Raw genomic sequence first — 26,863 nt, 5'->3', positions numbered from 1 at the left:
CTGCCATTAACATCTCTCTCCTCAAGTCAAGGTCTGCAGTGAGGCCTGAAGGCTTGTCTGCATGGGGAGCATGCTGGGAATTGCTGTATTGGGGAAGCCCCACAGATGTACTTGGAATGCACTGTGCAAATCACTCGAGATTGGTGTAGTTTGCACACCAGCAAAGAGATGCAGTTGTTGAAAAAGCAATTCTTATACCCTGGACAGTAACTGTTCTTCAAGGTGGTTCGGGCAGTTTTTAAGTGTGGACAGTCTGCAAGTGCAGAAAACTTCTGTCTGTGTTGCAGCCTGGGCAGATTGTTGGCATTGACATGGAGTGGAGGCCTTCGTTTGGCATGGTCGGGAAGCCCCGCGTCTCCCTCCTTCAACTCGCTGTGAGGGATGAGGTGTTCCTGCTCGATTTGCCACGGCTCCTTGAGCAAGCTGAAGTCAAGGGTGAGAAAGAGAAGCTTCCCCATTTCATCCAGAGGCTCTACTCAGATGCAACCATCACTAAACTAGGTAATGTGCTCCTCCCATGCCTCGGGTCTTGAAGGCAGCTCAGCTCTGTGTGAAATGCCTGGGTCCTGCTGGGGTTGTCATTCTCTCAGTCCAGTTAGCATGGGATAACTTTTGTACCCTGGGTATTCAAAGACTGCCTATACAAAGAAGCAGAGTGAACAGAATGGCTGGCAATGGTCGATGTCTCCCTTTTTCAAGCCAGATTTCCGAGTTAGCCTCCCCACTCAGGCTTGGGATTGTCTTGGTTAGTTCCATACCAAACCGTGACTTGCATCCAACCTTCAACAGTGTAGGGAAGCTGTCCAGAGCTTTCTGGATTGGTTGGCCCTGTCCCAGAGCAGTCCTGCTGTACACCAGCATTCTGCAGTTTACCATACCTGGTTTTAGGTTCTGTTTGGAGGCCCTTGCACAGGAGTTCAAGGCCTAATTCATTATCCTCCCACTGAAGTGCATACAGTCAAAAGGCTTGTGGAGTTTGTTCTGCTCACCTTTCCCTGATCTAGCAGATTTTAACAAAATTGAGCTTAAACTCAGCGTTTTTCATCCACTTGTTCTATCTCAGGAACAGGAGAGATTGGAAGTCTGCATTGTTCTCTATCAGAACAGACTTTCTACCAAAGCTTATATGTATATCATCGACATTATGTCTTCCAACTAGAAAAAGCTGCAGCATGTTAGCCACAATTTGAGTTCTGCTAATCATGTGGTGTGTTTTTTTTTCTCTCCAGGTTATGGGATGTCTGGAGACCTCAGCAGTCTCGCAGCCACATGCTCTACTTTGAAAGGCATGGATAAGCAGTCACAAAGTGTAGTGGACCTACTCACAATAGACAAACTAGTAAGGATTAACACATGAAAATATGGCAAATTGTGTCTGCTGCCTGCGCTGGTGGATAGCTGGCATGATGGCACAGCTCTGTGTTTTTGTATCCTGCATTGGCAGGGAGATGGCTATGTGACTGAATAGACCTTTTCTGCTTCTGACCTTCAAGGGAAATCTGATTCTGTAGCAAAACACAGAAGCATTTAGTTTTCATCAACTAAAAAGTTAGTGCTTGATATGCTAATAACCTTTCATAGATTTCATATGAGCTATGAAAAAATGGAACCAAATGGAGACGTAGCTCCATTCAACCAGGGGAAGGTTTTTGAACACAAGGCTGCAGGTGGCTTCAGCACAGGAATGTCTGTTCAGCTGAGCTACAGATGTGTATGGTTAGCACACAGCAGCTCTTAGCAATCTGCAGACTTCTTAAGGACAACCGCTTTAATGGGTAACATTTGCAGAGGACGTTTAAGGCTTCGTGTTGGGGAGGACCCATATATTTGGGACGGATAACTTAACCTGGGAAGTGCAGCGGTGTCTGAAGTACCTGCAAAAACTATTGGCTCGTTTTCATCTGAGAAGTGGTGACTTCAGAAGGGCTGTTGCCCACTGTGTTGCAGGAAGACCTTTTCTCTGGATCCAGGAGGAGAAAGGTGACGAACTGCTGCTGTGCTTTTATCGAGTTGGTGTTCAGCAGCCTTTAGTGTGGCTGAGTACCCTGCAAACCTCCAAAGAGCCTCAGTCACAGCCCTGCTGCTGGGATGGAGCGTTGTCAGACAATGCACATTTTTTTCCTTCTCAGGAAGGAAGGATTTCTTTCCAGCAAATGCATTTGTTAAGCAAATAATCAGATGCTTTATATATCTAATGCCATCCCAGCCCTTGTCTGCAACAACGGGATTCAGTGTGCCAGGCAAGATATAAACATGATAGGGTTGCTGTGTGTCCCCCACCCACCAAAACAGGAGGTGTCGTAGGGTTTGTCTTATAACCACGTGTTTTCTGTCCTTCTCTTTCCATCAGCTGCAAAAGAGCTCCACTGACTGGAAGAAGGGCGGCCTGAAGGTCGATGTGCTGTCCCCAGAGCAGAGCTGTGAGGACGGAGGGCTCAGGCAGCCAGAGAAAGGGCTCAGCCTCTTGGTGCAACACGTCCTGGGAAAACCACTAGATAAAACAGAGCAGATGTCTAACTGGGAGAAACGGCCACTGCGGGAGGAACAGATCCTCTATGCAGGTCTGCTAACTGACTGCCACGAGGTGCATTTGTCTGTTAGAGGCCGTGTTTGTCTGCTGTCTGTCACCAGTAAAATCATTAAGTGGCAAATGGATTCACTGCTGTGTGGAGGAGCCGGCACATGTTCTGTTTGTCCTTTTGTGGACGCGGTTTTAATGGCTGAAGTTTAAACTGCCCGGTGATTCATTATTTCCCTTATGAAAGAATTCCTGTGCTTTGCAGATTCTGTCTGATGAAACATCATCTCAGTGGAAACTCCTCTCAGTAAATGAAAGGAAGAAAGTCCACTTCCTTCTGCCTCATTTCACAGCCTTTCTGGAAAACAAATGCTGTGTTCATTCGTCATAGTGAAGCGCTTGTTAGAGCAGGGTTAAAAGTGGGTAGACGTGGTGTCAGAGACTGTAGCACAGAATCTGTACTGTGGAGGCAACGGTGGCATTTAGTGCCGATTTACCCAGAGTCAGAAGTCTGAGTCTAAATCTTTTCCTGAGGCATCAAAGGACGGCCTGCTGAAGCGAGCCAGCCCTTTGTTCCGTTCAGCTATCCTTGAAGTTGACACAGTTCCCACAAGAGTTAATCACCAAGACTTGTAAAACTGGCTTGAAGACTTCGCTCCCATTGCACGGAGCAGAGGCCGCATGGCAGTGCGTGTGGGCAGGTGATTGCACACAACTCGGTTATTAGTTTGTAAGATATTGCATCTAATGGGGAAGTTGCCTTCCCATAGCTGGGATGCCGTAATAAACCGTGGGCAAACCACTGCTCAGGAACAATGGAGAGTAAAATGGTTTGGCTGAAGCTATGTACCTGGTGGCTTAAACAGGCACACTGCAGTTTGCATTACATTAGAGCAGAGATAACAGAGGGCCTGTCACTTCTTTCCTTGCTGTGTTTATTTTGTGATTGTGCAGTATATTAGTGAGCTGGAGCTTCACAGGATACGCGCAGTCAGTGGAATTTACAAAGATGAAGACTCTTCCTTGCATTGAGAGATCTATTTGACTTTTGAGTGAATCCAGCTGACGCTCATATCTGTTTTTTTCAGCTTCAGATGCATACTGCTTGCTGGAGGTCTACGAGAAACTCTGTAAGGATCCAGAAAGCTTTGGTCTGAGTTCAGACCTGACTGAGAGTCTGGTGGGAAAACCAAGTGTAAAACCCAGGGCAAAGAAGCAGCTGAATAAACAAGAGGTACCGTCACCTTCTGGACAGGTTTGTAAACAGCTTCAAAGAGCTGCGTGTTGCTCAAGACCCCTGTAAATCATATGTTGCTTTGTCTCTCAGTCATAATATTAGCTATGCCTGGCATGCTTGGCTGTAGTCTGTTCTCAGGACTATTGCAGCAAATATCTTCCTTGCTCCTCCCCTTTACGGCTAGGATGTGTTTCCTCCTTTGCATGCCTCAATTTAGCTTTCCCTGCAATTTTAGCTTCATTTGTCTTTGCAAAATGTTGGTGCAGATCTGCGTGGCATAATCCAGCCAACTTTGCTGGTGGAAATGCTTTTTTTGTGTTTCCTCATTGGTGTGGGTTTGAATTCTGTAGCCTAGGCGTTGCATTAATCAGGTTTCAAAACTCTGGCTTCCTTACTTTTGCTTTCAACTTAACTTCTACACTTCGGTTTCATAATGGGAATGCCCCCTTTATTGCATCTGCAGTAAAAGTCTGCTAAATTAAAAACAATTCATCAAAAAGTCTTTCTGCTGATGGTTTGTGTCTGGCCCCCAGCCCAGCACTGCACAGCCTGGGTCTGTCCTCCCCCCTGCAATGTACGCTGTGGCCGAACTTTAAAACTCAGTTGGTAACTTGTAGCTATGTGAATGCTGAAATATCTTGGAACATGACTTGTCCTTCTCTCTTAGTAACAAAGTTGTACTTTCAAAATGCAGACATCTGATTGTTTATACACCTATGAGAACATTTGCTGGAAACAAGATTTGTTTATTAACAGACAAGACTCACTGGTCTATGCCTCTTTCCAAGTAGTCTCAAATGTGAATTCACTATTACCTTCTGTAGAATCATAGAATCATTGAGTGGCTTACGGCCCACACAGTTCCAACACCCCTGCCATGGTCTGATTGTCAGACATCATATCGGGTTGTCCAGGGCCCCATCCAGCCTGCCACTGAATGCATCCAGGGATGGGCATCCACAGCTTCTCTGGGCAGCACTGCCAGGGCCTCATTGCCCTCTGAGTAACCATTTCTTCCTGACATCTAACCTAAATTCCCCCCCTTAGTTTAACGCCATCCCCCCCTGTCCTGTCAGTATCAGTTTGTGTAAGAAGTTGTTCTCCTTCCTGATTATAATCCCCCTTCAACTACTGGAAGGCCACAGTGAGGTCTCCCTGCAGCCTTCTCTTCTCCAGGCTGAACACCCCCAGCTCCTCGGTCTGTCTTTGCAGGAGAGGTGCTGCAGCCTCTGAGTGTCCTCGTGGCCTCCTCTGGACCCGCTCCAACAGCCCCACGTCTTTCCTGTGCTGGGGGCCCCAGGCCTGGACGCAGTACTGCAGATGGGGCCTCACGAGGGCAGAGCAGAGGGGGACAATCCCCTCCCTGCCCGCTGCCAGCCCTCTGTGGGTGCAGCCCAGGGCGCTGGTGGCCTTCCGGGCTGTGAGCGCACACTGCTGCTCGTGTCCAGCTCTTTGTGCACCAGGACCCCCAAGTCCTTCTCTGCAGGGCTGCTCTCAAGGAGTTCTTCTCCCATCTGTACTCATATCTGACATTACCCCAACTCAAGTGCAGTACCTCACACTTGGCCTTGTTGAGCCTCATTCAGTTTGCATGGGCCCACTTGTCAAGCCTGTCCAGGTCTCTCTGGATGGCATCCCTTCCGTCTGTTATATCATCTGCATCACTCAGCTTTGTGTCATCTGCAAACTGCAGAGGGTGCACTCAATCCCACTGTCTGTGTCATTGATCAAGATGTTGAAGAGCACTGGTCCAAAGATGGACCCCTGGAAGACACCACTCATTTCTGTCCTCCACCTGGACATAGAGCCGCTGACCACAACTCTCTGGCTGTGACCATCCAACGAGTTCCTTAGTGCACCATTCAAATCCATCTCTCTCCAATTTTAAGATAAGGATGTGGTGTGGGAGCATAGCAAGGCCTTGTGAATCCAGGTGGATGACATCAGTTGCCCTCCCTTTGTCCACCAATGCCATCACTCCACCATAGAAGGCTATCAGATGGGTCAGGCACAATCTGCCATTCCAGAAGCCATGCTGGCTCTCTCACATCACCTCCTTATCTTGCACGTGCCTTAACATCTCTTTCAGGAGGATCTTCTCAGGCACAGAGGTGAGTCTCACCAGCCTGTAGTTCCCCACGTCTTCCTTTCTTCCTTTCTTATAAATGGGAGTGATGTTTCCCATTTTCCCTTCCAGACCTTGGGGACTTCACCTGACAGCCATGACTTTTCAAATACGACGGAGCACAGCTCAGCAACCACATCAGCCAGTTCCTTCAGGATCCTGGGATGCATGTCATCCAGCACCATAGGCTTGTACATGTTCTCTTCATGAGGTGGTCTCAGACTTCCTCTGCTCTTACAGTGGGAGGGATTTTCCTCCTCTGACCCCTGGCTAGAGGTTCAGGGGCACGAGAGGCGCTGGAAGCCTGGCTGCCAGTGAAGACTAAGGCAAAGAACTCATTAAGTACCTCAGCCTTCTCCATGTCTGAAGAAGCCCTCCCGGAATCCTCGGGGACAAATCAGAGGTTTTCCCCTCTTGCTTCCTAAAGTGACTGTATTCCCTGGCTTTTCTTTGTCACTCAGCAGTTCATCCCCTTTCCCTGTTAAATCTTGCTTGAAGCTCTGATAGTAAGCCCAGCCAGCTTGCTGCCCAGCATATTCTTGCCCCTCCTGGTCAGTTACATCCCATCCAGTGTCAGCATTCACAGTAATTTGAAGGTGCATCCTAGGTGATGGAACCCAAAGCCCTGGACATGACACCATCCACACAGCCATTCATTCAGCTGTTCTGTTCTCCTTCGGCCCACATCCCAGTCTCCAGCCAGGAGGACTGAGCAGAATGCTACCTGTGCTCCGGATCCCTTCAACGTATTCCTAAGGGACTTAAAATCTTTTTTGATGTTTTTTGATTTCCCAGTCAGAGCCTCACAGCTTGAAAGACCAGGATTGGATAGTAGTCCTCCAGCTTTATCATACACAATATCCTCTTCCTGACATCACAAATGTGGGCTTGTGGGAGTCAGCAGACTCTAGGGAGGTTTGGACAGAGATACTCTTGATCACAGCTACCTATCCAGTAGCCTCCTCAAATGTATAAATCTGCAATATCCCATTATTCAGATGGTAAAGTGCAAAGCTGCTCAGTAGTTTCCTAATTCCTTGGTCTCTGTGTTCATGGGAACCGTTGTGCGTTACAACAGACCTGACTGGCTGCTGCAGGGCTGGGAAAAGTAAGTACTTCAGGCTTGAATTACCTTGTGAACTCCTGGGTCATCTTTGTATTCTGTACAGTCAGATTCATTAACCGAGAGGTAGTTGGTAAAACCCGGACCGGGGCTCAGAAAAGGAGACTTCTCCTGCCTGCATCCTGCCTGACTCCAAGCTCTCTTTCTCAGTGTTTCCTTATCCACTATCCAAAGTAGGGCTAATGACATTATTCTCCTTTAGAAGCCTTTTGCATTCTGCTGGGATGAAACGTGAGAAAAAAAGCTACATATGGCATAGTTAGCCGTTGAATAAACACAACTAAGAGCCAGCTGCTGCACCTCTACATCTGTTGGAAGAGAGGCAGCACCACATGCTTAAGTATTTTCTGACTACCTCAACACTGAAGGGCCAACTTGGCCTGTTATCACAGCACCCTGATGCCCCGGGGCACATCTGTGTTCATCGGGGTCCTTCCAGGAGCAGGGGACAGCCCAGCCTCTCCACACAGTGCTGCAGAGCCTTCAGAGCATGTAGCAGCTTCTGGGAGTGCAGCATCACACAAATGGAGCCCTGGGGTCTGAGCCGGTTCTCAAAGTCAGCCCAGGTGTGTCTGAATGGCGCTCCACTGTGTTTCCAGGCCCAAGTCAGCTCCTGCAGAACTAATCTGAAATGATAGCATAGAATCACAGGGTCATAGCCCTGCATAGATGGTGGCTGTGCCCTTCCGGCATCCCAGCAGATTCAAGTTCCTGAAGGCAATGCTGAACCCTGGAAGCTCCTTATTAACTTCCCTTCTCCGTGCATTGTAGTGGGAGTCTCCCAGAGACAAAGTCTCCAACTGCAGGAACTCCCCCAGCAGCAATTTGAAATAAAATAAACAGAATTCAGGCACTGTCTATTTTTAAACTTCCGAAGATAACAAGGCCGACACGACTGCTTTGTCTACCTGTTTCTCCCCCCGTCTGTCAGATCCCCTTCCCACAGAATAACCTTGGCACATCTATATTGATTGCAGTCTAATTTGACAGGGGGATAACAGTGTGGAAGGTACATTTCTGTCTGTGTAAAGCATAGAGGCCAAGGTGGCATTTCTCAGGGGAAAGGCTGCACATCCTTGCTTTGGGTGACCAGGTGTCTGCGGGTAGATGACCAATTCCAAATTAGCCCCACCATGTGCTCCTTCCTGCCCAGGCTGTAAGTGGTCGTTGAAGAAAGGACATACAGCTGGGTGTGCTGCAGGGTGTGGGGCCAGCTGGGTTTGTCGTGGTGGGAGGATGCAGGGGGGATAAAACAGGCGTGGTGGCAATCAGCCTTCTTCTCTGCTGCTTATGGACCTCTTGCTTTTCTGTAGCAGTGCAAAGGATCTGACAAAGAGACCTCATGTCCCCCTGCTCCCATCTCCCCGAAAGAGTTCAGCGTGGTCTGTGACAACATGCTGCAAGGCCTTGGGCGCTATCTCCGCTGCCTTGGTGTGGATGTCCGGATGCTGGAGAATGAGGATGACCATAGGAAAGCTGCTGAGGTCAGTGGTGTGTGTGTGTGTGTGTGTTTATAGCTGCCATCTGCGCTCCTTGGAGCAGCTTACTGAATTACCAGTTAGTCACTCGCAGGAGCTGCAAGCACGTGTGCTGAGTCCCAGCTCTCTGGTTCAGCCCAAGAAGCTGTGCTGTGTGGCAACTGGAATTTGGCAGTCCCTGCAGGAGCGTGTGGGCTTGGTGCTCCATTTCCAGCAGGAAGGAAGTGAGCAGAGTGTGCTGTGAACTCGAATCTTTTATAAGTCTGTGTGTTTGATGGAATGGAACGCAATAGAATAGAATAGTTCAGTTGGAAGTTCAGAGATCATTAAGCCCAACTATCTAACAACTTTAGGGCTGACCAAAAGTTAAAGCATATCAATGAGGACATTATCTAAATGCTTCTTGAACATTGACAGACCTGGGGCACCAGCTACCTCTCTGGGAAGCCTGTCCCAGTGTTTGACCACCTTCACAGTAAAGAAATTTTTCTGATATCCAATCTGAACCTCCCTGGTGCAGCTTTGTGCTGTTCCTGTGCATCCTGTCAGTGGTTATTCAGAAAACAGACCGGCACCTCCTTCTGCACTTCGTCTCGTTGGGACATTGCAGAGAGCAGTGAGGTCATCTCTTGGCCTCTTTCTCAGACCAGAAGATTGAAGTGTCCTCAGCACACACCTCCCAGCTCTGTTACCAGCTTTGTTGCCCTCCTCTGGGTGCATTCAAGTTGTTGACAGCTGAGATGCTTCAAGTCATTAGAGGAATATAAACAGTATAAAGGTGTGACCTCAGTCTGAAGTGACTTCAATAGGGCAGCGGTGGGGTGGTTCTTTTGCAACTGGTCAGTGATCAGAGAACAGAAGCCAAAATTCACTTTGGTTTCTAATGGACTCCAGATTGGACTTACAGGGAAGGTATTTGCTTGCCTTGCGCCTGGGTCCATCAAGGAGAAACATAATCAAAACATAATCATGAGCGTTCGTTATGAATGGAAACATTTCCATAATAATATGCAGTGTGACTTCTAGCTGGCTGCCAGTTGTGAAATGTCTCAGAGGTAATCAGCCACAAACTGCAGTGATGTGTTTGGGTAAGGACGGGACTCTAACATGTGCGGGGACGGCGAACATTGTTCTGGACTCCCATAACTACTTTGACCCCCTGCCTTTCAGAGGAGAGACGCATGCTTCTTCATTTCAGGCATCCTTCTACTCTGCCAGAACTGGAGATATCCAGCCCACACAGTGTGCTGCTATCAAACGCACGCTGATCACCCGGCCTGGTGCACAGGATGTTTCCTCTTCAGATGTCTTTTTGGCCTGAATACTGGGCAAGCTCTAACTTCTGCAGAAATAATTAATATCTCGCCTCTGCCAAAATTGCACAAGTTTAAACAAACTGGTTCTCACTGCCTCCCCCCAGAGCCCCGTCTCCGCTTCTCATCCTGATACCTTATCGTGCTATGGACAGGATGTTTTACATTGCTTTCTCTATGGTGACCACACAAACATCCTGTCGCTATCAAAAGCCCTTGGAGTGTTACCGTATTGCAGAGCCTTTGATCTGTGCTTGGATAATCAAAGATAAAAATAGGCTCCTCCCATCCTGCTTTACATCTAGCAGTCTTGGTTTAACAAATGGTGCGTGTAGACCACTGTACGCTCAAAAAGCAGCAAATGTTTTTGCAAAGGCCGGGATAAAGGCTTGGATCCTCGTCACCAAACACAAGACAGACAGTTTGGGTATTGTCCCACACAGTCTCAAACTAGTGCCACAGCGAACACAAGTGTGCATGGAGTTGGTCATTGTTCTTCATTACAGTCATTTCATGGAAATGATTTATCAGCTGTGTTACACATCTCCTTGCACCACGTACTTCTGAACAGCCTGACGTTTGCTGCATGTTGTTCTCTTAACTGAGGCAGTTATGAGAATCAAAGTGACTTCCAGTATTGGTAGACAGATAGGTCTTGTCCTTTACCTTCTGTTATCTGAGATCAAACTTGAAAGCCTGAGAGCTTTGTAGATTGTGCTTAGGCTTGTCAATGTGTGCTTAGGCAGCTATTGATTTTTATTTTTTTTAGATTAATGCATATGCTGTCAATAGGAGGCATGATGGAATCTCAAAGCCCCTTCAGCTGAGCTGTGGGATTGTTTGGTTTTTTTAATGGGCTGTCCTCAAAACCATCTTCATCTCTAAGAGTAACAAACTTGTTATCTTTTGAGATGCAGTAGTTTTCCAAAGGCTGGTAGAACTGGCTTCCTGCTGCTGCCATGGGGCAGAAGCTTCCTTCATAACGATATGTGTAGTCCCCAAAAGTCGTGGGGAGCTGGTGAGTCGGAGAGGAGACTCCTACATGGAGCCAGGGAGAGCAATGTGTGCCCGGTCTGGTTTGGAGCCAGAGGACACAAAGGGACCTCTAACACTGCCATTAGCAGAGCAGCGTGTGATGATGGAATCTGATCTCTCATCTTGTCTCATTTTGAATGTCTTTCTCCATAGTTTTGATGTAACCACGTTGTTGGGGTTTGCTGGTCTTCTTCCTCCCCACCAGCATGCAGAGTGAATTCACTGAGGGCAGATGGGGAACCAACAAAGCTCTCGGACTTCTGGTCTGCTTTGGAGATCAAGACTTAGCTTTTGGTGCTGGGTCAGCAGAAAGAGAATTTCTTTGGAAATTCTCTTTGTGCTGACTGTATTTTGAGAAAAAATTTAGAATTTGAAAAATTTTGATAATTTTGAGAAAGAACTGTATTTTGAGAGCCTCACGTTGCAGGTCAGGGATGTCAGAGTTGGGTTGAGGTTTGTGAGCCACTTTCCAGTAGATCCCTGCCACTGCAGGGGGGTCACAGCTTTTCCTGCACTGCTACAGTGGGAGTGCTTGCAGTTTGCCTCTTCAAGGACACGTCACTTTGTCCAACGTGTCATGCAAGGGCTTGGCAGCAATTTCAGGCAGTTTCTCTTACCTTTAAATTTGAAATCTATGGCTTTGCTCTGCTGGTTTTTGAAACCTCCTTTGGCCTTAGTTCAGGATCCTTTAGGTTGTCATGAGTCATTCTGGTGCTGGCTTTGAAACATGGGATCTGTCTCTGCCCTCTTCTGTCTGTTGTTGCCCTTCCAGATCTGTCTTGTAGTAGTAATTCACTGTGTTCATTCACCTCTGTGAGATGAAAGTTAGCTGAACAGACAGGGCTAAGTAATAATTTCAAGTTATTAGGGAGTGCTTTTCATCCCGACAGTCTGAGACTTTACCACAGGAACTTGATATTATCTTTTTTCATACTACAGCTGCTCTGAAAGTAATGCCTCGTCTTTTACTGTGCAGGCCCATGACATCAGAGGCACACGTTGGTGGGATGGCAGCAGAGGTTGAACCTTCCCACTGATGTTCCATTAAATTCTGCTGCCGTGTGACAGCTGACAGCAGAGGGGTAGTCTGAAAAACTGCTGTCTAATATAGAAGCACTTTTGGAGCAAAGGTGTGGACTTGAGTTCCTCCATTGGAAAGGAATGGCACCCATTGACATTCATCCAAGCCTGTGAGTGATGATGGAAATCAAACAGTGGATGTGAGCACAGTGAGGGGTGGGCGCCACGTTTCAAGGCAGTGACAGTGGGTCACCTCCACTGGTGCATGCTTCTATGAGTGTGGCATGCAGGCTCTTGTTCACCTCTGGTGAGAAAGTGGAGCTAATGGTGATTGTTGAAAAATAGTGTTTTGTAGCTGAGAATTTGCTCTGTCAAGTAGTGTTATTGTGGTCTTTGTATCTGCTGTATTTTCCATGAAGATAAATAGGAAGCCTTACTTTCGGAGTGACCTACAGAGATGGTGAAACTGAGGCCAGTGCCCTTTCTGCAGCTCTTGGGATGGACCCTGACACCAACCCCAACACACTGCTCAGATCCTCCTTCTCTTCTGTTTGTGGCCCCAAGCTTACATCTCCCAGACAGCCCCGATGCTGAACTTCATGATTTCTTTCAGGGGAAGAGAAGGAATTGTGCTCTTTCCTCCATCATGTATCTGCTGTGGGATCCAGTCAGATGTGTGCTATCACATGCATTTTCTGGCTCTGCCTGCTTCTCCCACTGATTGTTCCAGAAGCGGAAAAACATGCTGGAAGAGTCACTGCTTTTCTCCTTTTTATTTGGTGTTCTTTGCTCGTCTCTGCAGAGCCATTTAGATAAGGGGATTTATCAAGCTTGAACTAATTAACCCTGGATGCAGGAAGTCAGAATGGAGCGTTCAGCTGTGAAATCCTCACTTATCCTGAAGCACACATGGGTCTGAAGGGATTTCCTATCTCCCTTCCCGTGTCACGAATCACCATGGTGGAGTTTTGCCTTTGCTTTACGGGACTTCTCTTGCTGATGTGCCTTGAGGGTGATTTGTTGGCAGGGCCATTCTGTAAGCCAGGCTGCCTGTAGCAGCATCGTGTGCAGCAAGGGCTGTCTCTGCTCCAAGGTTCCTGTTCCTAGAGGTTTTTTTCCTGTACTTGTGAGAGAGGGTTGATTTTGAAAGAAATGCAGTAATTTTGCCTGTAGGAAGATGCTTTAGAAGTTGTTGCCAATTGCTTTCTCAGTGCAGAATTGGCAGCCAAAGCAGTGACTTCATATAAGAAAGGAGGAAAGAGGCTACCTGAAAGGTCAGGATAGGAACAAAATGGTTGCTGCTTTTACTGCAAGGGGAGTTCATGCCTTGGGAGCATCCTCACCCTCGTTTCATGTTGCTGTGGAGGTAGGTCTGAAGGAAAGAGCTGTCCAAGTCTGTACGGTCTCAGTCTGTTATTCGTCGGCGTTCCCTGGCTGTACTCAGTGCTGTCAGACTGCCTGGGAAGTGCACCAAGGCTCAGATCCCCAATGTATCCCTCTGCCAGGGTTACACAGTGATCCAGAGAGAGCTTCTGAGGCCGATCCAGAAGAGAGACCTCCGTGACACACATCTGGAAATAGTGAAAAACACGAGGGCTGCCAGCAGAATGGAAGCCAGAGAAGAGAAAACCTCGTGCCTACCTCCAAGTGCCAATCTCTTGTCAGCACCAGCAGAGCAGAGGTGCTGGTTCACATGGGAACCCTTCTATTCCTATGTAGGCAAAATGATTCCTCTGTTTGAGGAGAGGACGAAGGGGTGGGAGGGACTGATGTCACTTCATCATACAAGGATCAGCCACACTTTCATCTCTGGGAAGAACTGCAGTTCCAGATTTAGTATCTTCTCTTGGCACCAAACAATATGAATGTTTCTCTTACTAAGGTTGTGAGTGTGGATAACGAGAGCCCTGCTCACTCAGTGCAGTGAAGGACCAGGCCTCTGGTGAAAGCATAGGATTGCAACCAGGAAGGGACGAGCTCTCATGGAGATGTTCTTGATAGCCTCAAAAGGATGCAGAATTGCTGTATATCTGCCTGTGGGCTGCTGGGAGGATAGCACCATCTTATCTCTGAGGGGTGGAGTGAGCGTAGTTCTGTGAATGTCTGTGAAGATCACAGATGCATACAATGGTACTTGGCTTTTTTGCTGGGATTGCCTGCAGAGTGTTTTTCCTTTCTCACCTGTGTATTTCTATGGGAGCAGAACTGCTTGCTTCTTTGTGAACCACACTGGGGAACAGAGGTGGGCTGGGTTAAGGCAGTAAAGAAAAAAAAGAAAGAAAACTTTTTGATAGGATTATTTCAAGGTGGATCCGTTCCCTGCACCATCTGCAATGCAGATGCACAAGTAGCTGTTCCAGCACATGTGAGGCAGGCGGGGGTTGGCAGGGAGGGGATGTGTACTGAGCGAGCCATACCTTAGGCTGCTGTTGCTGTCAGAAGCATCTCGCTGAACTGGACCCAAATCCTCTTGGCTGAATGCACATCCACATGAAGAGAAAGAGCCCATGTCACCAGCTCACGTCCTCTCTGTTTTGACTGAATCCACTGTCAGCATCAGCCCATGTTCCTTACCATTTGTACTGTGTTTTTTTTCAGATTGCCAGGCAAGAGGGAAGGGTCATTTTAACCTCTGGACTCCCATATCAGACTGTAAGTGTTCAGAGCTTTGGGCATTTTTCTGGTGTTGTACCATTGCATGATGTGGGGTGAGCAGAGTAGAGAAGAGGACCAGTCTGATGAGAAAGCAGCTGCTGTTTTGACTTTCGGATGTTGCCTGCACTAAGAACTGTGTACAGGGTCCTGTGAGGCTGGCTGTTGTTTCTGAATGGCCAAAGGTTGGGGTGAAAAGTCTTCTGCACACAGCAGATCATCAGAGTGCAACTGACCTCCATTAAGGAAACCAACAAATAAAAAAATCAAGCCTAGCAATCTCAGAATGAAGTGTTTCTATTTGGCCTCGCAGACAGGTGAAGGCAGCTCAGTTCCCATGCCTTTTATCACTGAGATTCCTGTTTACTGACTGGCTCCTCACTGACACAGTTTCAACACTTAGAGACTTTTCTTCCGGCTTGGGAGGGAGAGAATGGAAGCCACCAAGCATGGGTCCTGGTGGAAGCAGTGAAGGCTTTTTGTTTCTATAGAAACACACACACACACACCAACAAAAACCAACACAGCGAAACTCAACCTTGCCCTCAGCACCAGATGTTCAGAGCCCTTCACGAGACATACTTTGAAACAGCACTGATGGGACTATACTGAGCCTGTTATGTCATTGGTTGCAATGCTGTAATGCTGCTGCAGGTCTGTTGCAGTTTGCGATTACTCAAACGTTCATTTGGAAACTGCTCTGTATTACACACACGAGCCAGAGCGCAGGGCTTTTTTTGCTGCAAACTACTGAGACAATAGTTCCCAACTGCTCAAATAGTTACCTAGAGTATTTGCAGAGCTTAGGTGGTTAATTTCCTAGATAGCAGCTGGGCGCTGAGGAAAGCTCCCCCCAAGGCGTGATGCTGCGAGGTGATCGCAGCTGTGCTCTGCTGCAGGTTCCTGATCCGGGCAGTAGTTCCCAGAGCCTACAGCTGATGCAGCAGGTAATTCAGAGTCCAGCACGATCTTACTTGGCCGAACTTCAGTTTCAAAGTACCACGTAGAAATTGCAAAAGGAAAATAACTGCTTTGCAGAGTACAGGACTGCCCTGGGACGTATGTGGTCCCTTTGCTCCTTGCCTTTGTGTGCCCTGCACTCAGAATGGCTCTGCTGGGCTCCTTTACACAGTGTAAGACGTGGCTGAGCATGGCTCGCTGTCAGTGCTCATCGTGTTCATAAAGATGTGTCCGAACACTTCCCAGTCCTTTTTTCCCAGAGAGACTTTTCTGCCAAGTGTGGACCAAACATCAAGGGAGCGTCCGCATCAACCAACTCTTTGGCCATCAGTGAGCTCCGGGTAAAGGTGTATAAGGGGTGAAGTGACAAAGCTGTCATCAGACACCGCCCTGGCTGTGCCTTTACCTGCAGCACGTGATCCAGCCGTGTTTCACGTGTGATCAAACTCAGCTTCCAAGGTTATTCGTGATTAAAACCAAGCTAAGCGTATGAGGGGAGAAAAAAAACAGATGAGGATGCACAGGGCGCCTCATTTCTTTTGTTCTGTGCCTCGTCTCTTCAAGCTGCGGTCCCACGTGGGGGAAGGAAGGTGCTTCTCCGTGAACTGCTCAGAAAAGGCGAAGGAGCAGGCGCTGCAGGTTCTGAAGCACTTCAACGTCCACGTGACGCTGGCGGACATCTTCAGCCGCTGCCAGGTATGACGGGCGCTGTCTGTGCGTGGGGCCTTGTGAGGGCTCAGCGGCCATAACGCCCCAGCAGGCGCTGCCTCTGCCTTTGGGCTTTTGCAGTCGTGGCCTCTGCTCGGTTCCCGAGGTTTCTGCTCTAACCTGGGCAACGTTGTGCAAAGCTGTGAGTTCTGACATCCACCGGAGGTGCTGATGAGGTCAGAAGAGCAGAGGCTCTGCACCTGCAGCTCGCTCCAAACTGCTGTTTTCCAGTTTGGGGTACTTGGCATGTGTTTTGGCATTGGCTGTCACAGTTACGTTCTCTTTGTTCCTGCGTTCTCCGTCTAGGACACATGCTGTTTTAATTATAAACGGTGTTTAATTATGGCCCTGTGGTTCTGATAACACTTAATTACTTTAATAGAAGGACTTTTTTTTAGGACCTTTTTATTTCAGAAGCGATTAGGTTAATTCATGTCCGTGCTAGTTGATGACTCCAGATTGCGTTTGGCACCGAATATCTGCAGGTTGTTTTTAAGGAGAAATTTTAATAGTGTTAGCTCAAATCTCCATCCCTTCCAATTTCCCTCCTGTGTTTGTTACAGCAACACGCCGCAACCCATCCCTTCAAAACCCGTAATATAAACCAAATTGCGACTTCACCATCTCTCACCTTATCAGTGTTCAAAGGGAGGAAAAGAAGAAACTGCAAAGCTCTCTGTAATAAGTAAATAAGCCAGTAAATCCTGGCTTCGTGCCTTTCAGTTGAGCTAGCAGGGTCTCAAGGCCCAGTGCAATGCACGTGTTCTGTAGGAGCCGCAGTGACTCCCGGGCAGAGGGCAATATCTATAACTCTGCATGTACCCAATGCTGGTTGCTGAAACCATATCTGTGCCCTGTAGCAAAAGTGAGAGTTGTCCATCGTGCAGGTTGTCTGTAAGATGAGAATGATGTAACAGCACGTAGATGGGATCGACACAACGTGGGCTGATCGGCTGATCCTGCTGCAAGATAAGTGTGTGTGCTCAGATGTCAGACAGTGCGTTCAGTCTTGTGGTTTTATTGCTCCGAGAACAGATCTCAGTTGTTACGTAGTGACCTGCTGGCTTTTTTGACGTTGAGAAAAGACAACGTATGGATCCTGTGATTCTCTGAGTTCCCATAACATGTGAGTGCTCTTCCTGGTGGTTGCTGAAATGCCACGTGAAGGAGCACACACAAAAAACCACTGCAGAAAACTGTGACGTCTCTCATAAAAGGCTGTGCAGCATCCAGCCTGAATCCAACCCCTTGCACACAGTCTGGAGTCTGGAACTGCTTAGCTGTGCGGTGTTTTTAGTACGTGCTGTCTTAGTTTACAATATAAATAGAGGTAATCAATCTGGCTAGGAATACATACGGAGTGTTCGCTTACTTCCAGGAGAAATGCCTTCCTTGTAAATTGTGGTGGTAGAACAGCTGCATGTTTTATACTGCTAGGCATGGGAAGATGCTATTATTTGTCAAACTGCTCCGTGTTCTGAATCCTGTGTTTGCCTGCATTTAAAGCTTCGGCGTTTCGGAGCTGATTTTGTTCAGCTGTCCTCTGCAGACTGCACAAGTTTCATTGCCATGATGCTGTTGCCCTGGGGGTGAATCCTGTGGTGCACACAGCTGTCTCCGTGCACACACCAGCCCTGTGTAGTGTGCGGGGAGAGCTGGGGTCGGGGGGCTGAGCAGAATCAGGGTGGTGCTGCCTGATTGCTGCCTGAAGAAATGGCAGATTTCTGCTTTTTTAAAGGGTCTTCAGGGCTCACTGTGGCCAACAGAGGCCTCAGTGTTTCATCTTCAGGTTCTCTCTAAAGCATCCTAATTCTCTGCAAACCTAGCAATTAATTAGGGTGGAGGCTCCTGTTCCCCCCCCTCCGCAGTCCCTGTTCTGGTCTCTAATCAGGTTACAGACCTCAGGGCTTGAGTTCTGCCACCTCCTCGCAGAAATGTGCATTGCTAATGGCTGGCCCAGACACGGGGCTGTCCCTGGAGCAGGGGAGGGCAGTGAGCAGGACTGCCTTGCAGGAACACCAAGAGAAGGAGGTGCCCAGCAGCTCATAGCCAAGGGATAGCACAGCTCTGCTCACCACTGCTGAGGTCCATTATCAGCTGCAGTCACCTCACTTGGATAAGGCTTTGCTGTGTGTGACAGGAAGCAATGTGGCATCCTGCCTGCCTCTCACTGTCTCATGGAGCAAGGGCTTGTTTTGTCTCCTGAGCTTCTCCGGCAAATGATTGGAGTGAATGTGTCAGCAATTGTTGTTGCTGTAACAATTAATGCTTGCAGTGCGGAGCAGATGGTAAAAATAGGTCTCAATTCAACGCTGTAGCCAGGATTGCTGTAAAATATATTTCCTGTGTCAGGTCCCTCAGTGGGCATGGATGATGTCCATTTTGCAGAGATAGAGAGTGGAATGGCTTTGTAACTCTGCCAAAACATCACCATTTTCTGCTAAAGCAATGGCAAACGCCAGTTACCTCTGTCTGACTTCTCTCAGCAAGTGCAAGGAGAAGTTTACCCATGTGCTTCTCACCACCTCTGCCTTCTGCGGCACGAGTGCTCTGCTCAAAAGCCCCAGGAGCAGAGGTGCCACCAGCAGAGCCGGGCACAGCCTTCTTGGTGTGCCCATCACACACATCCCCCGTGTGCTGCATCCTGGGGCTTGGTGCTGCTCATGGAGAGCTGCCTGAGCCCAGCAGCCTCAGCCAGGGCTCCTGTTATCCTCAGTGAGGAACATATTAGGTTACTTGAGCAGAAATAATGTGAGATTTGTCTTTTGATGCCAAAAGGCCTCAAGATGTTATGTGCTTCTTTAGCTTCAAGATCTTTGAAATAAACCTCTTTCCTTCATCTATCAGAAATGCAGATATGCTCATTTGATTGTGTCATGTACGCCTTTTCTTCTTTTCCAATAGCCAGAGGTCACCCTTTTGGGAGCAGCGATGCAAAGCAGAGCTCAGCACTGCGGTGCCTTCGGTGCCCAGCAGGGCTGTGTGGAGCTGTCGGGGGCTGGAAGCAGCATTAGGGCATCTGCCAAAAGGCCTGGAGTGGAGGGTCAGCCCATGGCGGCACAGAGGTTTTCAGGCACCCCACGTCTGAGAAAAGATCAATGTGTGCTAACAAAGGTGTCCACGAGGACAGCTGTGTTTTGGGTGCAGATGGGGGACAGCTGGGTTGTTTTACCTGGGCTTTGACATTTGGCACTCTCACCGGTCTGTCTGTGCACAGCCTCTTGGAAACAAATGTGCTGTCAGCAGACGTGGCCTGGATGACTGACTCGCCTTCTCCCATCTTGCTTTCTGTGCTCTCACTGAGTGGGGCGGGCTGCATCTGCTGACCCCAAGTGTGGGCAGTGCCTCTGTTTGCTGCCCCATCTCACAATGAGCCTCAGCCACCAAAGGATCTGTTTCCTCAGGCTGAGGTTTGGCACAGGTCTGGCTGAGGTGCCACAGCACAGATCTGGATGGGCTGGGAGCCCCTGGCAGTGAGCAGCGCTGCTCCATGCAGACTGAAATCGGGTTGGAACTGTTTAACTCGGGAGGAGACAAACAGTGTGAGTTGTTGGCTTTAAATCTTTATCTCCCAGCGTTTGTCACAGGAGAAAACAGTGCGTGCAGTGTTGGAGGGGCTGATAAATCCTTCCTGGTACAGAAGAACCCATGATTAAAGGTTTGTAACTGCTGTAGTCCTTGCTGGTTTGCAGTGCTGAAGGCAGATTATGAGCCAGGAGGGCCCCTATGTCTTCCCATTGACCTGAGGGTGTAACAGCCACCTAACTGAGCACTGAGGTGTGGGGGGGGGATTCTGTTGAGCTCATCCCTCGCACTGGGCCTGGGCGCAGCAAGGTTGCCTTTGGGCTGACCCTATGGCTGCTCCTGCTCCAGAGCAGGGACCCCTCCAAGCAATGATACCCAATGTGATGGGATCTGCACCTACAATGCAGTGGGGTCTGCACCTCCGTGAGGTTTTGAGGCTTTCCTGCGAGCAAAAACGATTGCTGTTATATCCCCTGCGAAAACAAGTGTGCAGGGAACAAAACACCTCAGGCTCCAAGTGCAGCTTCTGCAACTGGACGGCCCTGTGTTTGTTATGGGATTATCTGCAAATTCAAATAGGTCGTCTCTTGCACTTCGCTGAACGCTCTGATCCTAAATAAGCAAATGACATCACCTATTCTGATGTCCTGTTTAACTTATGACCTCAGCCTGAGCCCCGCAGGATGTGAGAGATAACTGCTTTATTTCATTGTCTGGAGATCTGATATGTTTTCTCTCTCCCCCTTTCTCTGCTCTTTCAGTTCCGCAGCCGCTCACCCCATCCCTCCATAGAGGTGGATCAGGAGTAGGTGGGGGGGGGGGGGGGGAGGGGGGAGGAAAGGAAACCATCATTTATTTTTTTTCAAATGAGGTGCAAAAGTGTTATAACAGTTACAGCAAAGGTTGCTGTTTTTTGTGGTTAAGGTAACGAATTTCAGTGCTGCAAAGCTCATCATGTGCAAACTGATTTACACAGCGAGCCTCGTACGGAGCAATCCATTTAGCAGGGACAAAGAGAAAGTCCTTGTGATTAGATGAAGAACTCAGCGCTTGGGGCACTTTGCGAGAACCTTTGAAGCTGGCCTGGGAACTCCGGCAATATTAGTCGATAATTAGTAATATAGATCCCTCAAGCTGTTGTTTAGGTTGAAAATGTGCACGTCTCTCATGAGCCTCTGTCACACCAATATGATCAGCAGGCTTTTTGTTCCTTTTATGTGGGTTGCTCTGTCGGTCCAGATGATGATGAGAACTCCCAGACATCATCTTTCTCACTAACTTGTGAGCCAAGCAGCTATCTCCCTGCTCTGTCACGTCGTGGAAGTGGGACCGGGGCAATTTTGTGTTGTGGTCACCTTTCTTGGCCCGGACAACAGTCATTTCATTCTTCTAAATGTAACAGTTGTGCTTCCCTGTGTGCCAGGGGAATAGAATTTAAAGGCTACATATTTCATAAACTGTTTCTGCCCTAAAAGACGGCAAGAGATTTGTCTGCGGAGCTGCTCAGGACAAAAAGCATCTGCAGCTGAAATGGGACTGAGATATCATCAAAGAATTATGAAAATGCCCGTGCTCAGATCCCACCTTTCAGCTTCAGGATGCCCTTTGCTGACAGGACGTGGAGTCCCCGCTGCCCTCCCGTCCACCCCGACGTCTCCTTGGGAAGGGACATTGGAGCCGCCATCGGAGTGAAGAGCTCCGTGCACTGCGTTCTGTAGACCTGGGAACGCTGAGGAAGAGAATATTGTTCCTAAGCCCTCTGTGGTTTAATGAAAGGTTCATCCCTAGGATGCAATTTGTCAGCGCCTGCAGGTCAGGAGAGCCTGTGATTAACAGCACCTGTGGGTTCCCCAGATGTGCGAGCGCTCAGCCCTGTGCTACCCACAACGTGGGCTGTGATTTCTTGGTTCAGAGTGTGATTGTTGAACACAAAGGGTAAGGCCCTCTTAATCTTTTTGTTTATCCTGGGCTTGGCAATTTAGATGTAATCTGCAACTTGTGCTGCTTAGATTCTGGCCAGGAAGCACAGCTGGTATTATTCTGCCTCTACAGACACTGTTGAAGGAGTGAATTGCTCTCAAAAGGTGCTTGTCCCTGGGCTGTCTGAATGTGAGCACTCAGTGCTGAATGCACCTACCCCTGCGGCAGCAGTGCTCCATTCAGACGGATGTGGCTCTTTCTGTTTGGAGAGGCTCTACGTGAGGGTTGTTCAATAGCACCGGGGCGGGTGATAATTTGTCATAGCAAACCATGCTCCTTCCGAGCCTCGAGATTTTTATTCGCTGACCTCTGGGGCTTTATAACTGATAGTGAGAACTGCAGCAAGCAGTCAGCATTGTGGGCAGGGCAGGGTGGGCTCAGCAGGGCCAGCTGCTCACCCCACATGCCCCCAACCTGCCGATACCCAGCAGCCTTCCCAGCCTTCGCTGCCGGGAGTTATGTAGATTCGGTGGGAAAGGACGGATGTAGCTGTGCTGTGCTGATGATAGAAGGGGGTTGTGCAGAGCAAGCTGCAGGGGATGAGTCCTGTGTGCAAGGCAGGGTGATGAACCAGCACTCCCCTGAGACAGCGAGGGGCACCAGCACAGCACGCAAGTGCAGCAGCACAAGTCTTGCACAACTCCCAGCCTGTAACTTGCCTAGCTCTGCATTATCGTGTGTAGAGCTCAGAGCCCCCTGAAAGCAAGGCTCGGCTGGGCCTAATTCTCAGCAGCGAGCCTGGACAGTAGTGCCTGGTTCCCACAGACTGTACACTTCCCTGCCAAGATTTCAGTATCTTCAGAAATTCAGCGGAGCATGAAGGTCACAGCAAGGGAAGAATGACAGCCTGAGACTTTTTTCCCCTTTCAGCAGTAGGAGCAGACTGTTGTCTCTCTCGCATGTTGACTGTTTTCATAGGGTTAGCGTGAAAGTTTATGTTCTACACAGACCAGTGGAAGTCAGATATGGGAATGCAGCAGATCAGCTGTGTTTCTTCAAGGAAGACAGTCTCATGTTGCAGACTTGCTTTCTCGGTGTCTGCAAAGGCTTGATTTCCAGTGAAATTTCCTTTGCAGATCTTTGTCTGTAGGCTTTTTGTGGATGTATGTGAGACTGTACCCAAGGTTTTGCTTTGTGCATTTATTTCCTTTCTCTCTTTTTGCTTGTAAAGCTGCAGGCGAATATTAAACTTCAGGGGGAAGAGAGCTGTTAATTTTTCACGGTGCTATGTATTACACTGCTCAGAACGATGATGCCAGACGAGCTATTAGAGGTCAAACCTCAGCTGACAGTGAATGTTTTCTTTTGAGGAAATCAGCCTTATTCCTGGGAACCGGCTTTGTTCTCCTCTGCTAAATGCAAGAAAGGTATGAATGTGTGTTTTTTCCTGGAGGGCAACACTAGCAGGAAAAATGCTGGTTTTAGCCAGCAGAAACAGAACAAGCAAACAACGATTGGCAGTGAAAACAGCACTTGTATTTAGACTAGCATAGAAAAGAAGGAACAATGCAGTACAGAGTAAACGTCCCTTTCTGCAGTTCTGTGCAAGGCTTTTTCTTCCCCGCGTGGATCTGGACGGGCCGGGAAGTGCATCGGTCAGCAGTGCTGCTGGTGTCACTGGGAGAAAGTAATGGGAGGTCAGCGGGTGACAGTGATGGAGTGACTGCAGGGAGAGCGCGGGGCTCTCCGGAGAAGGCACTGACACAGCTATAACTCCCAAGCGTCCCAAAGAAACCGTCCCCATGTTTTCTCTCAAATGTCATGAGAAAACAAGAGATTTGTAGCCAATTTAAGTTCTGTTGGTTTCCAGTCCCCTGTGCCTCCTGAGGTCAGGGTTCAGTGTATTGGCTGTGTCAAGAAGTCAAAATTCCCATGTTTTATACACTGTAGAGTTTCTCCTCCTTTTTGACATGGGTGCCCTTATCATGCTCGTTGTTTGTGTGCCGCGGTAAGGATTGGGTGTCCAGCTCTTGGTGTCTGAACGACTGTATATTTATACTGCTGGGTTCTCAGGATAATGATCCTACACACAGACCAGCAGTACAATTAATGGGCCTCATGATTTGAGATATCCCATACCTTAAAAGTGAGATAACGTCAAAGTTCTTGTTTTCACAGCGGAGTAACCGGCTTCATTGGTCGTTTGGGTGAAGTGGATTGATTTGAACTCACCCAGAAGGCCTCCAGGGCTTTATTTTCACCTTGTCGATCAAGATGATCGAATCGTAGTGGACAGGAGCCCTTCTTGGAAGTGCTTTGATGTGGACCATCTTATAGCACGTGCAGTATCACACTAATGGTCTCCCAGTGCCCGCCAAGGATGCTGCACAAACTCCTGTCCCATTGTTTCCAATGCAGCAGGACTCCCGTGCCCTTCAGGGGAGTGAATGGTTTTGCAGTCATCACAATTCTACTTTGCCTGGGCAGCTGCTAACACTGGCTGCAGACCTTTCTTTTCTCCAGAAGAATGTGTGATCTTGAGGCATTTTTGGAGCTTTCATTTGAGTCAGCACTGCACACCAAGGTACACACACTTGACCTCACTGTAGAATCTGCCAGATCTGTAATTACATGACAGCATTTATCTGAAGACCTTTAGGCGTTAAACGGTGTAACTTCCTACTGACATCAATTAAAACATATCGCTCCTTTGTGGTATTAGTTACATGAGAAGATACCCCACAGCAAAGAAAACCATACAGCTGTGGACCCCTGTGGGATATGGTTCGTGATTTCCTGTTCTGCCTGCTGCTGTGAAGGTATTTTCAGCCAGAAGCAGCTAATTATCAGGATGGGAAGCAATAAAAGCAGGTTTGGGGCTTTTCAAGACCTTGTCTGCAAAGCTGCACGCAGCCTAAATGACTTCTGTGATGTAAATGGAGACCACTTTCTGTTCATACGAACTCCTTCATCCAGGTTAATACACCTTTTCAGGAACAGGCAAGCACAGCTGTTTGCTGGTGAAAGGTGGGAAGACAAACAGAAGGCTTTCGCGTGACTTTTGCAATTCTTACCTTGTGTCAGACTTGGTGATATTTTGCAGTTACGTTAAGGAAGCAGAGCCATACTGTGTGCCCAAAGCCAGCCCAGGATTTTGCTTAGCTGGTGCAGATGCTATTTTTGATTCAGTCATTTCTAAGAAGCTTGGGGTACATTTATCTCATTCTTCCCCCGGGAAAGCAGAAGAAGACATCTGATAGCACCGAGGGCTTTGTAGTGAGCGTACCTGAGCAGGTGCTGATCTGGAAAAAAGTCTCCTTACAGCACAAATAGCAGCTCAGTACCCTCTGACTTCCTGGCAATGGGAGTGGTAGCTCAGGTGGAGAATGACAGCATAGGAGTTTTGGCAAAGGTGGAACACAGAACGTTCAGGGCACAGTTCTTGTGAGTCATTATGCTTTTCCTGGAGAAGTGAATTTAGATGATTTGCCTCTCTTAATTCGAGATGTGCAGTCTGAGTTGGTCATCCATTTGATCCAGGAAGGGCTGGGGCAAGATGCAAGTGAAAACCTGTTTTTTACTCATCCTCAGCATCCTCTGTGTTCCCAGCCCTCTCTCACCTGGCTTTCCCCTTTGTGGGTCCCCGTGGACCTGTCTCCTCACTCACACAGGAGAACGTCATATGGTGAGCACGGCTGGGTTTATTCCCCTTACAGTGACTGTGGTGACAACCAGGTGAGCCCAGCCCCAGGCTGTCTTGCTGCCGGGAGAGTGGCCCAGCATCTCTTGGTCCCTGTGCAGTTTTCGTTTGTGTTTGCAGCTCCTGCTTGGGGAGGGAGCACGTGGGGAGCCAGGTGCTGAGAACAGTCCAGCTGAAATGGGATGAGCATCCAAATGAAGCTAGGTTAGGCACAAGGAGCAGGTTCTGGCTGTGGTGTACCAGCAGCATGGGTCCCTCCATCTCGGGCAGCCAGTTCCTGGTGCTGCGCCCCTGCTATAGCCTGGGGCACAGCAGTGAAGCAGCATGGACAGACCACTCATCTCCGCAGCTATTAAATGTTTAATTTAACCATCTAAATTCATGGACTTAAAAAAGGGGAGATGGTGGAGCTGGGTCACGCAGGAGGAAATGAGCTGGTGGTTGGAAAGAGGAAGCTGGTGACAGAGGAGTCAGATGAGGAACATGGTTCCCTACTAACAGGGTCATGTGAATGGCTGCTTGGTGACAGGACAGAGTGATCGATGTGCAAGGATAATAGGTCACTGGGGAGGCAGCATGAAAGCTGAAGCCTCACGGAATGCGTAGGACACAGTAGACGAGAAAGTTAAAAAGACATCAGGTAAAGCCAAAGCACTGCTTGCACACCAGCCTGACTCGCAGCCCTAGTTAGCCTGCTTCTCTTGGCTTACTTTGCACACTCCAGCTTGTGGATACGTGAGTTGGGCACTTGATGGTGATCGCGGGTCCCTCCGAGCTGACACGGGGCTGAGCCGCTGCTCTCAGGGGGGGATCCCATCCCTGGGCTCTGCTCACCCCTTCTGCCTTCTCCTGCACGGGGCTGCCTGGGATCAGCAGCGCTTCGTGGCATTTACTGGAGGGCTCAGATTACCCCAGTGAAAATAATCGGTTATGCAAAGTTACGCTGTTTAGATTGGGTTTCTTCTGTGTGGCCAGCGAGGTGTGAAAGTCAATCTACTCCGCAAACCCTGAGGGCGCTTTCCCTGCGCTGGCTCTGTAGGATCCCTCTGGGCTTCGGCTGTCGTAAGAGAAAAGCCAGCCCGGAGTTCCGTTCAAAGGAGCGCAGGTGGTTGGGGCTGAGCTGTGGGATGGGACGGGGCGCAGGGGGTGGGCTGTACCCACGAGGGATGGAGGTGTGCAGCCCGGCTGTCCGCAGCGCCGGGGGTGCTCTGCTTCGCAGACCCAGCATTGCATCCCACGCGTTACGGCATGCTTAGGAAGTTCTCGTCGCCAGGAGGAGGCCTTCCTGCAGCACGACTGCTTTGTGATGTCCGTCTCTTTGCTTCATCACATTCCTCGTCTGCCCAGCGCTCCACGGATTTGGGGTTGCGACGCGAGAACAGAAGCACAGAAGTCCCCCGGGACAGCCCCTCCCCGTGCATCCCAACTGCAGGCATTGCAGCCCAGAGGGATGCTGGTGGGTGACGGGTGATGTCGGGAGCACACTGTAAGCACGAGGGACGGTCCGAGGGCTGCTGCTCCCCCGGGCTGTGCAGACGCTGTGTAACGC

General features: G+C 48.9%; 1 protein-coding gene across 46 annotated transcripts in view; it reads left to right on the top strand.

Annotated features, from left to right (window-relative positions):
• The window catches only part of EXD3 (exonuclease 3'-5' domain containing 3), a 246,106-nt gene that overhangs the window by 129,790 nt on the left and 89,453 nt on the right, over window positions 1-26,863 (top strand). For 40 of the 46 annotated variants that reach the window (XR_005840420.2, XR_006931703.1, XR_006931704.1 and 37 more), the window contains 7 exons: window positions 288-501; window positions 1,230-1,339; window positions 2,351-2,561; window positions 3,607-3,773; window positions 8,317-8,487; window positions 14,448-14,501; window positions 16,026-16,157. Coding sequence is in view for 42 of the 46 variants with exons in the window: in XM_040649173.2 (XP_040505107.1) it covers window positions 288-501; window positions 1,230-1,339; window positions 2,351-2,561; window positions 3,607-3,773; window positions 8,317-8,487; window positions 14,448-14,501; window positions 16,026-16,157 (1,059 nt within the window). In the remaining 4 variants the exon portion in view is untranslated. The remainder of the gene's footprint in view (window positions 1-287; window positions 502-1,229; window positions 1,340-2,350; window positions 2,562-3,606; window positions 3,774-8,316; window positions 8,488-14,447; window positions 14,502-16,025; window positions 16,158-26,863) is intronic. The other 6 variants (XM_040649174.2, XM_040649166.2, XM_040649181.2 and 3 more) reach the window with 3 other exon arrangements.

This window comes from Gallus gallus, chromosome 17 (genome assembly GCF_016699485.2).
Source record: "Gallus gallus isolate bGalGal1 chromosome 17, bGalGal1.mat.broiler.GRCg7b, whole genome shotgun sequence".
NCBI classification, from domain to species: Eukaryota; Metazoa; Chordata; class Aves; order Galliformes; family Phasianidae; genus Gallus; species Gallus gallus.
This window is presented reverse-complemented; position numbering and strand designations above follow the sequence as displayed.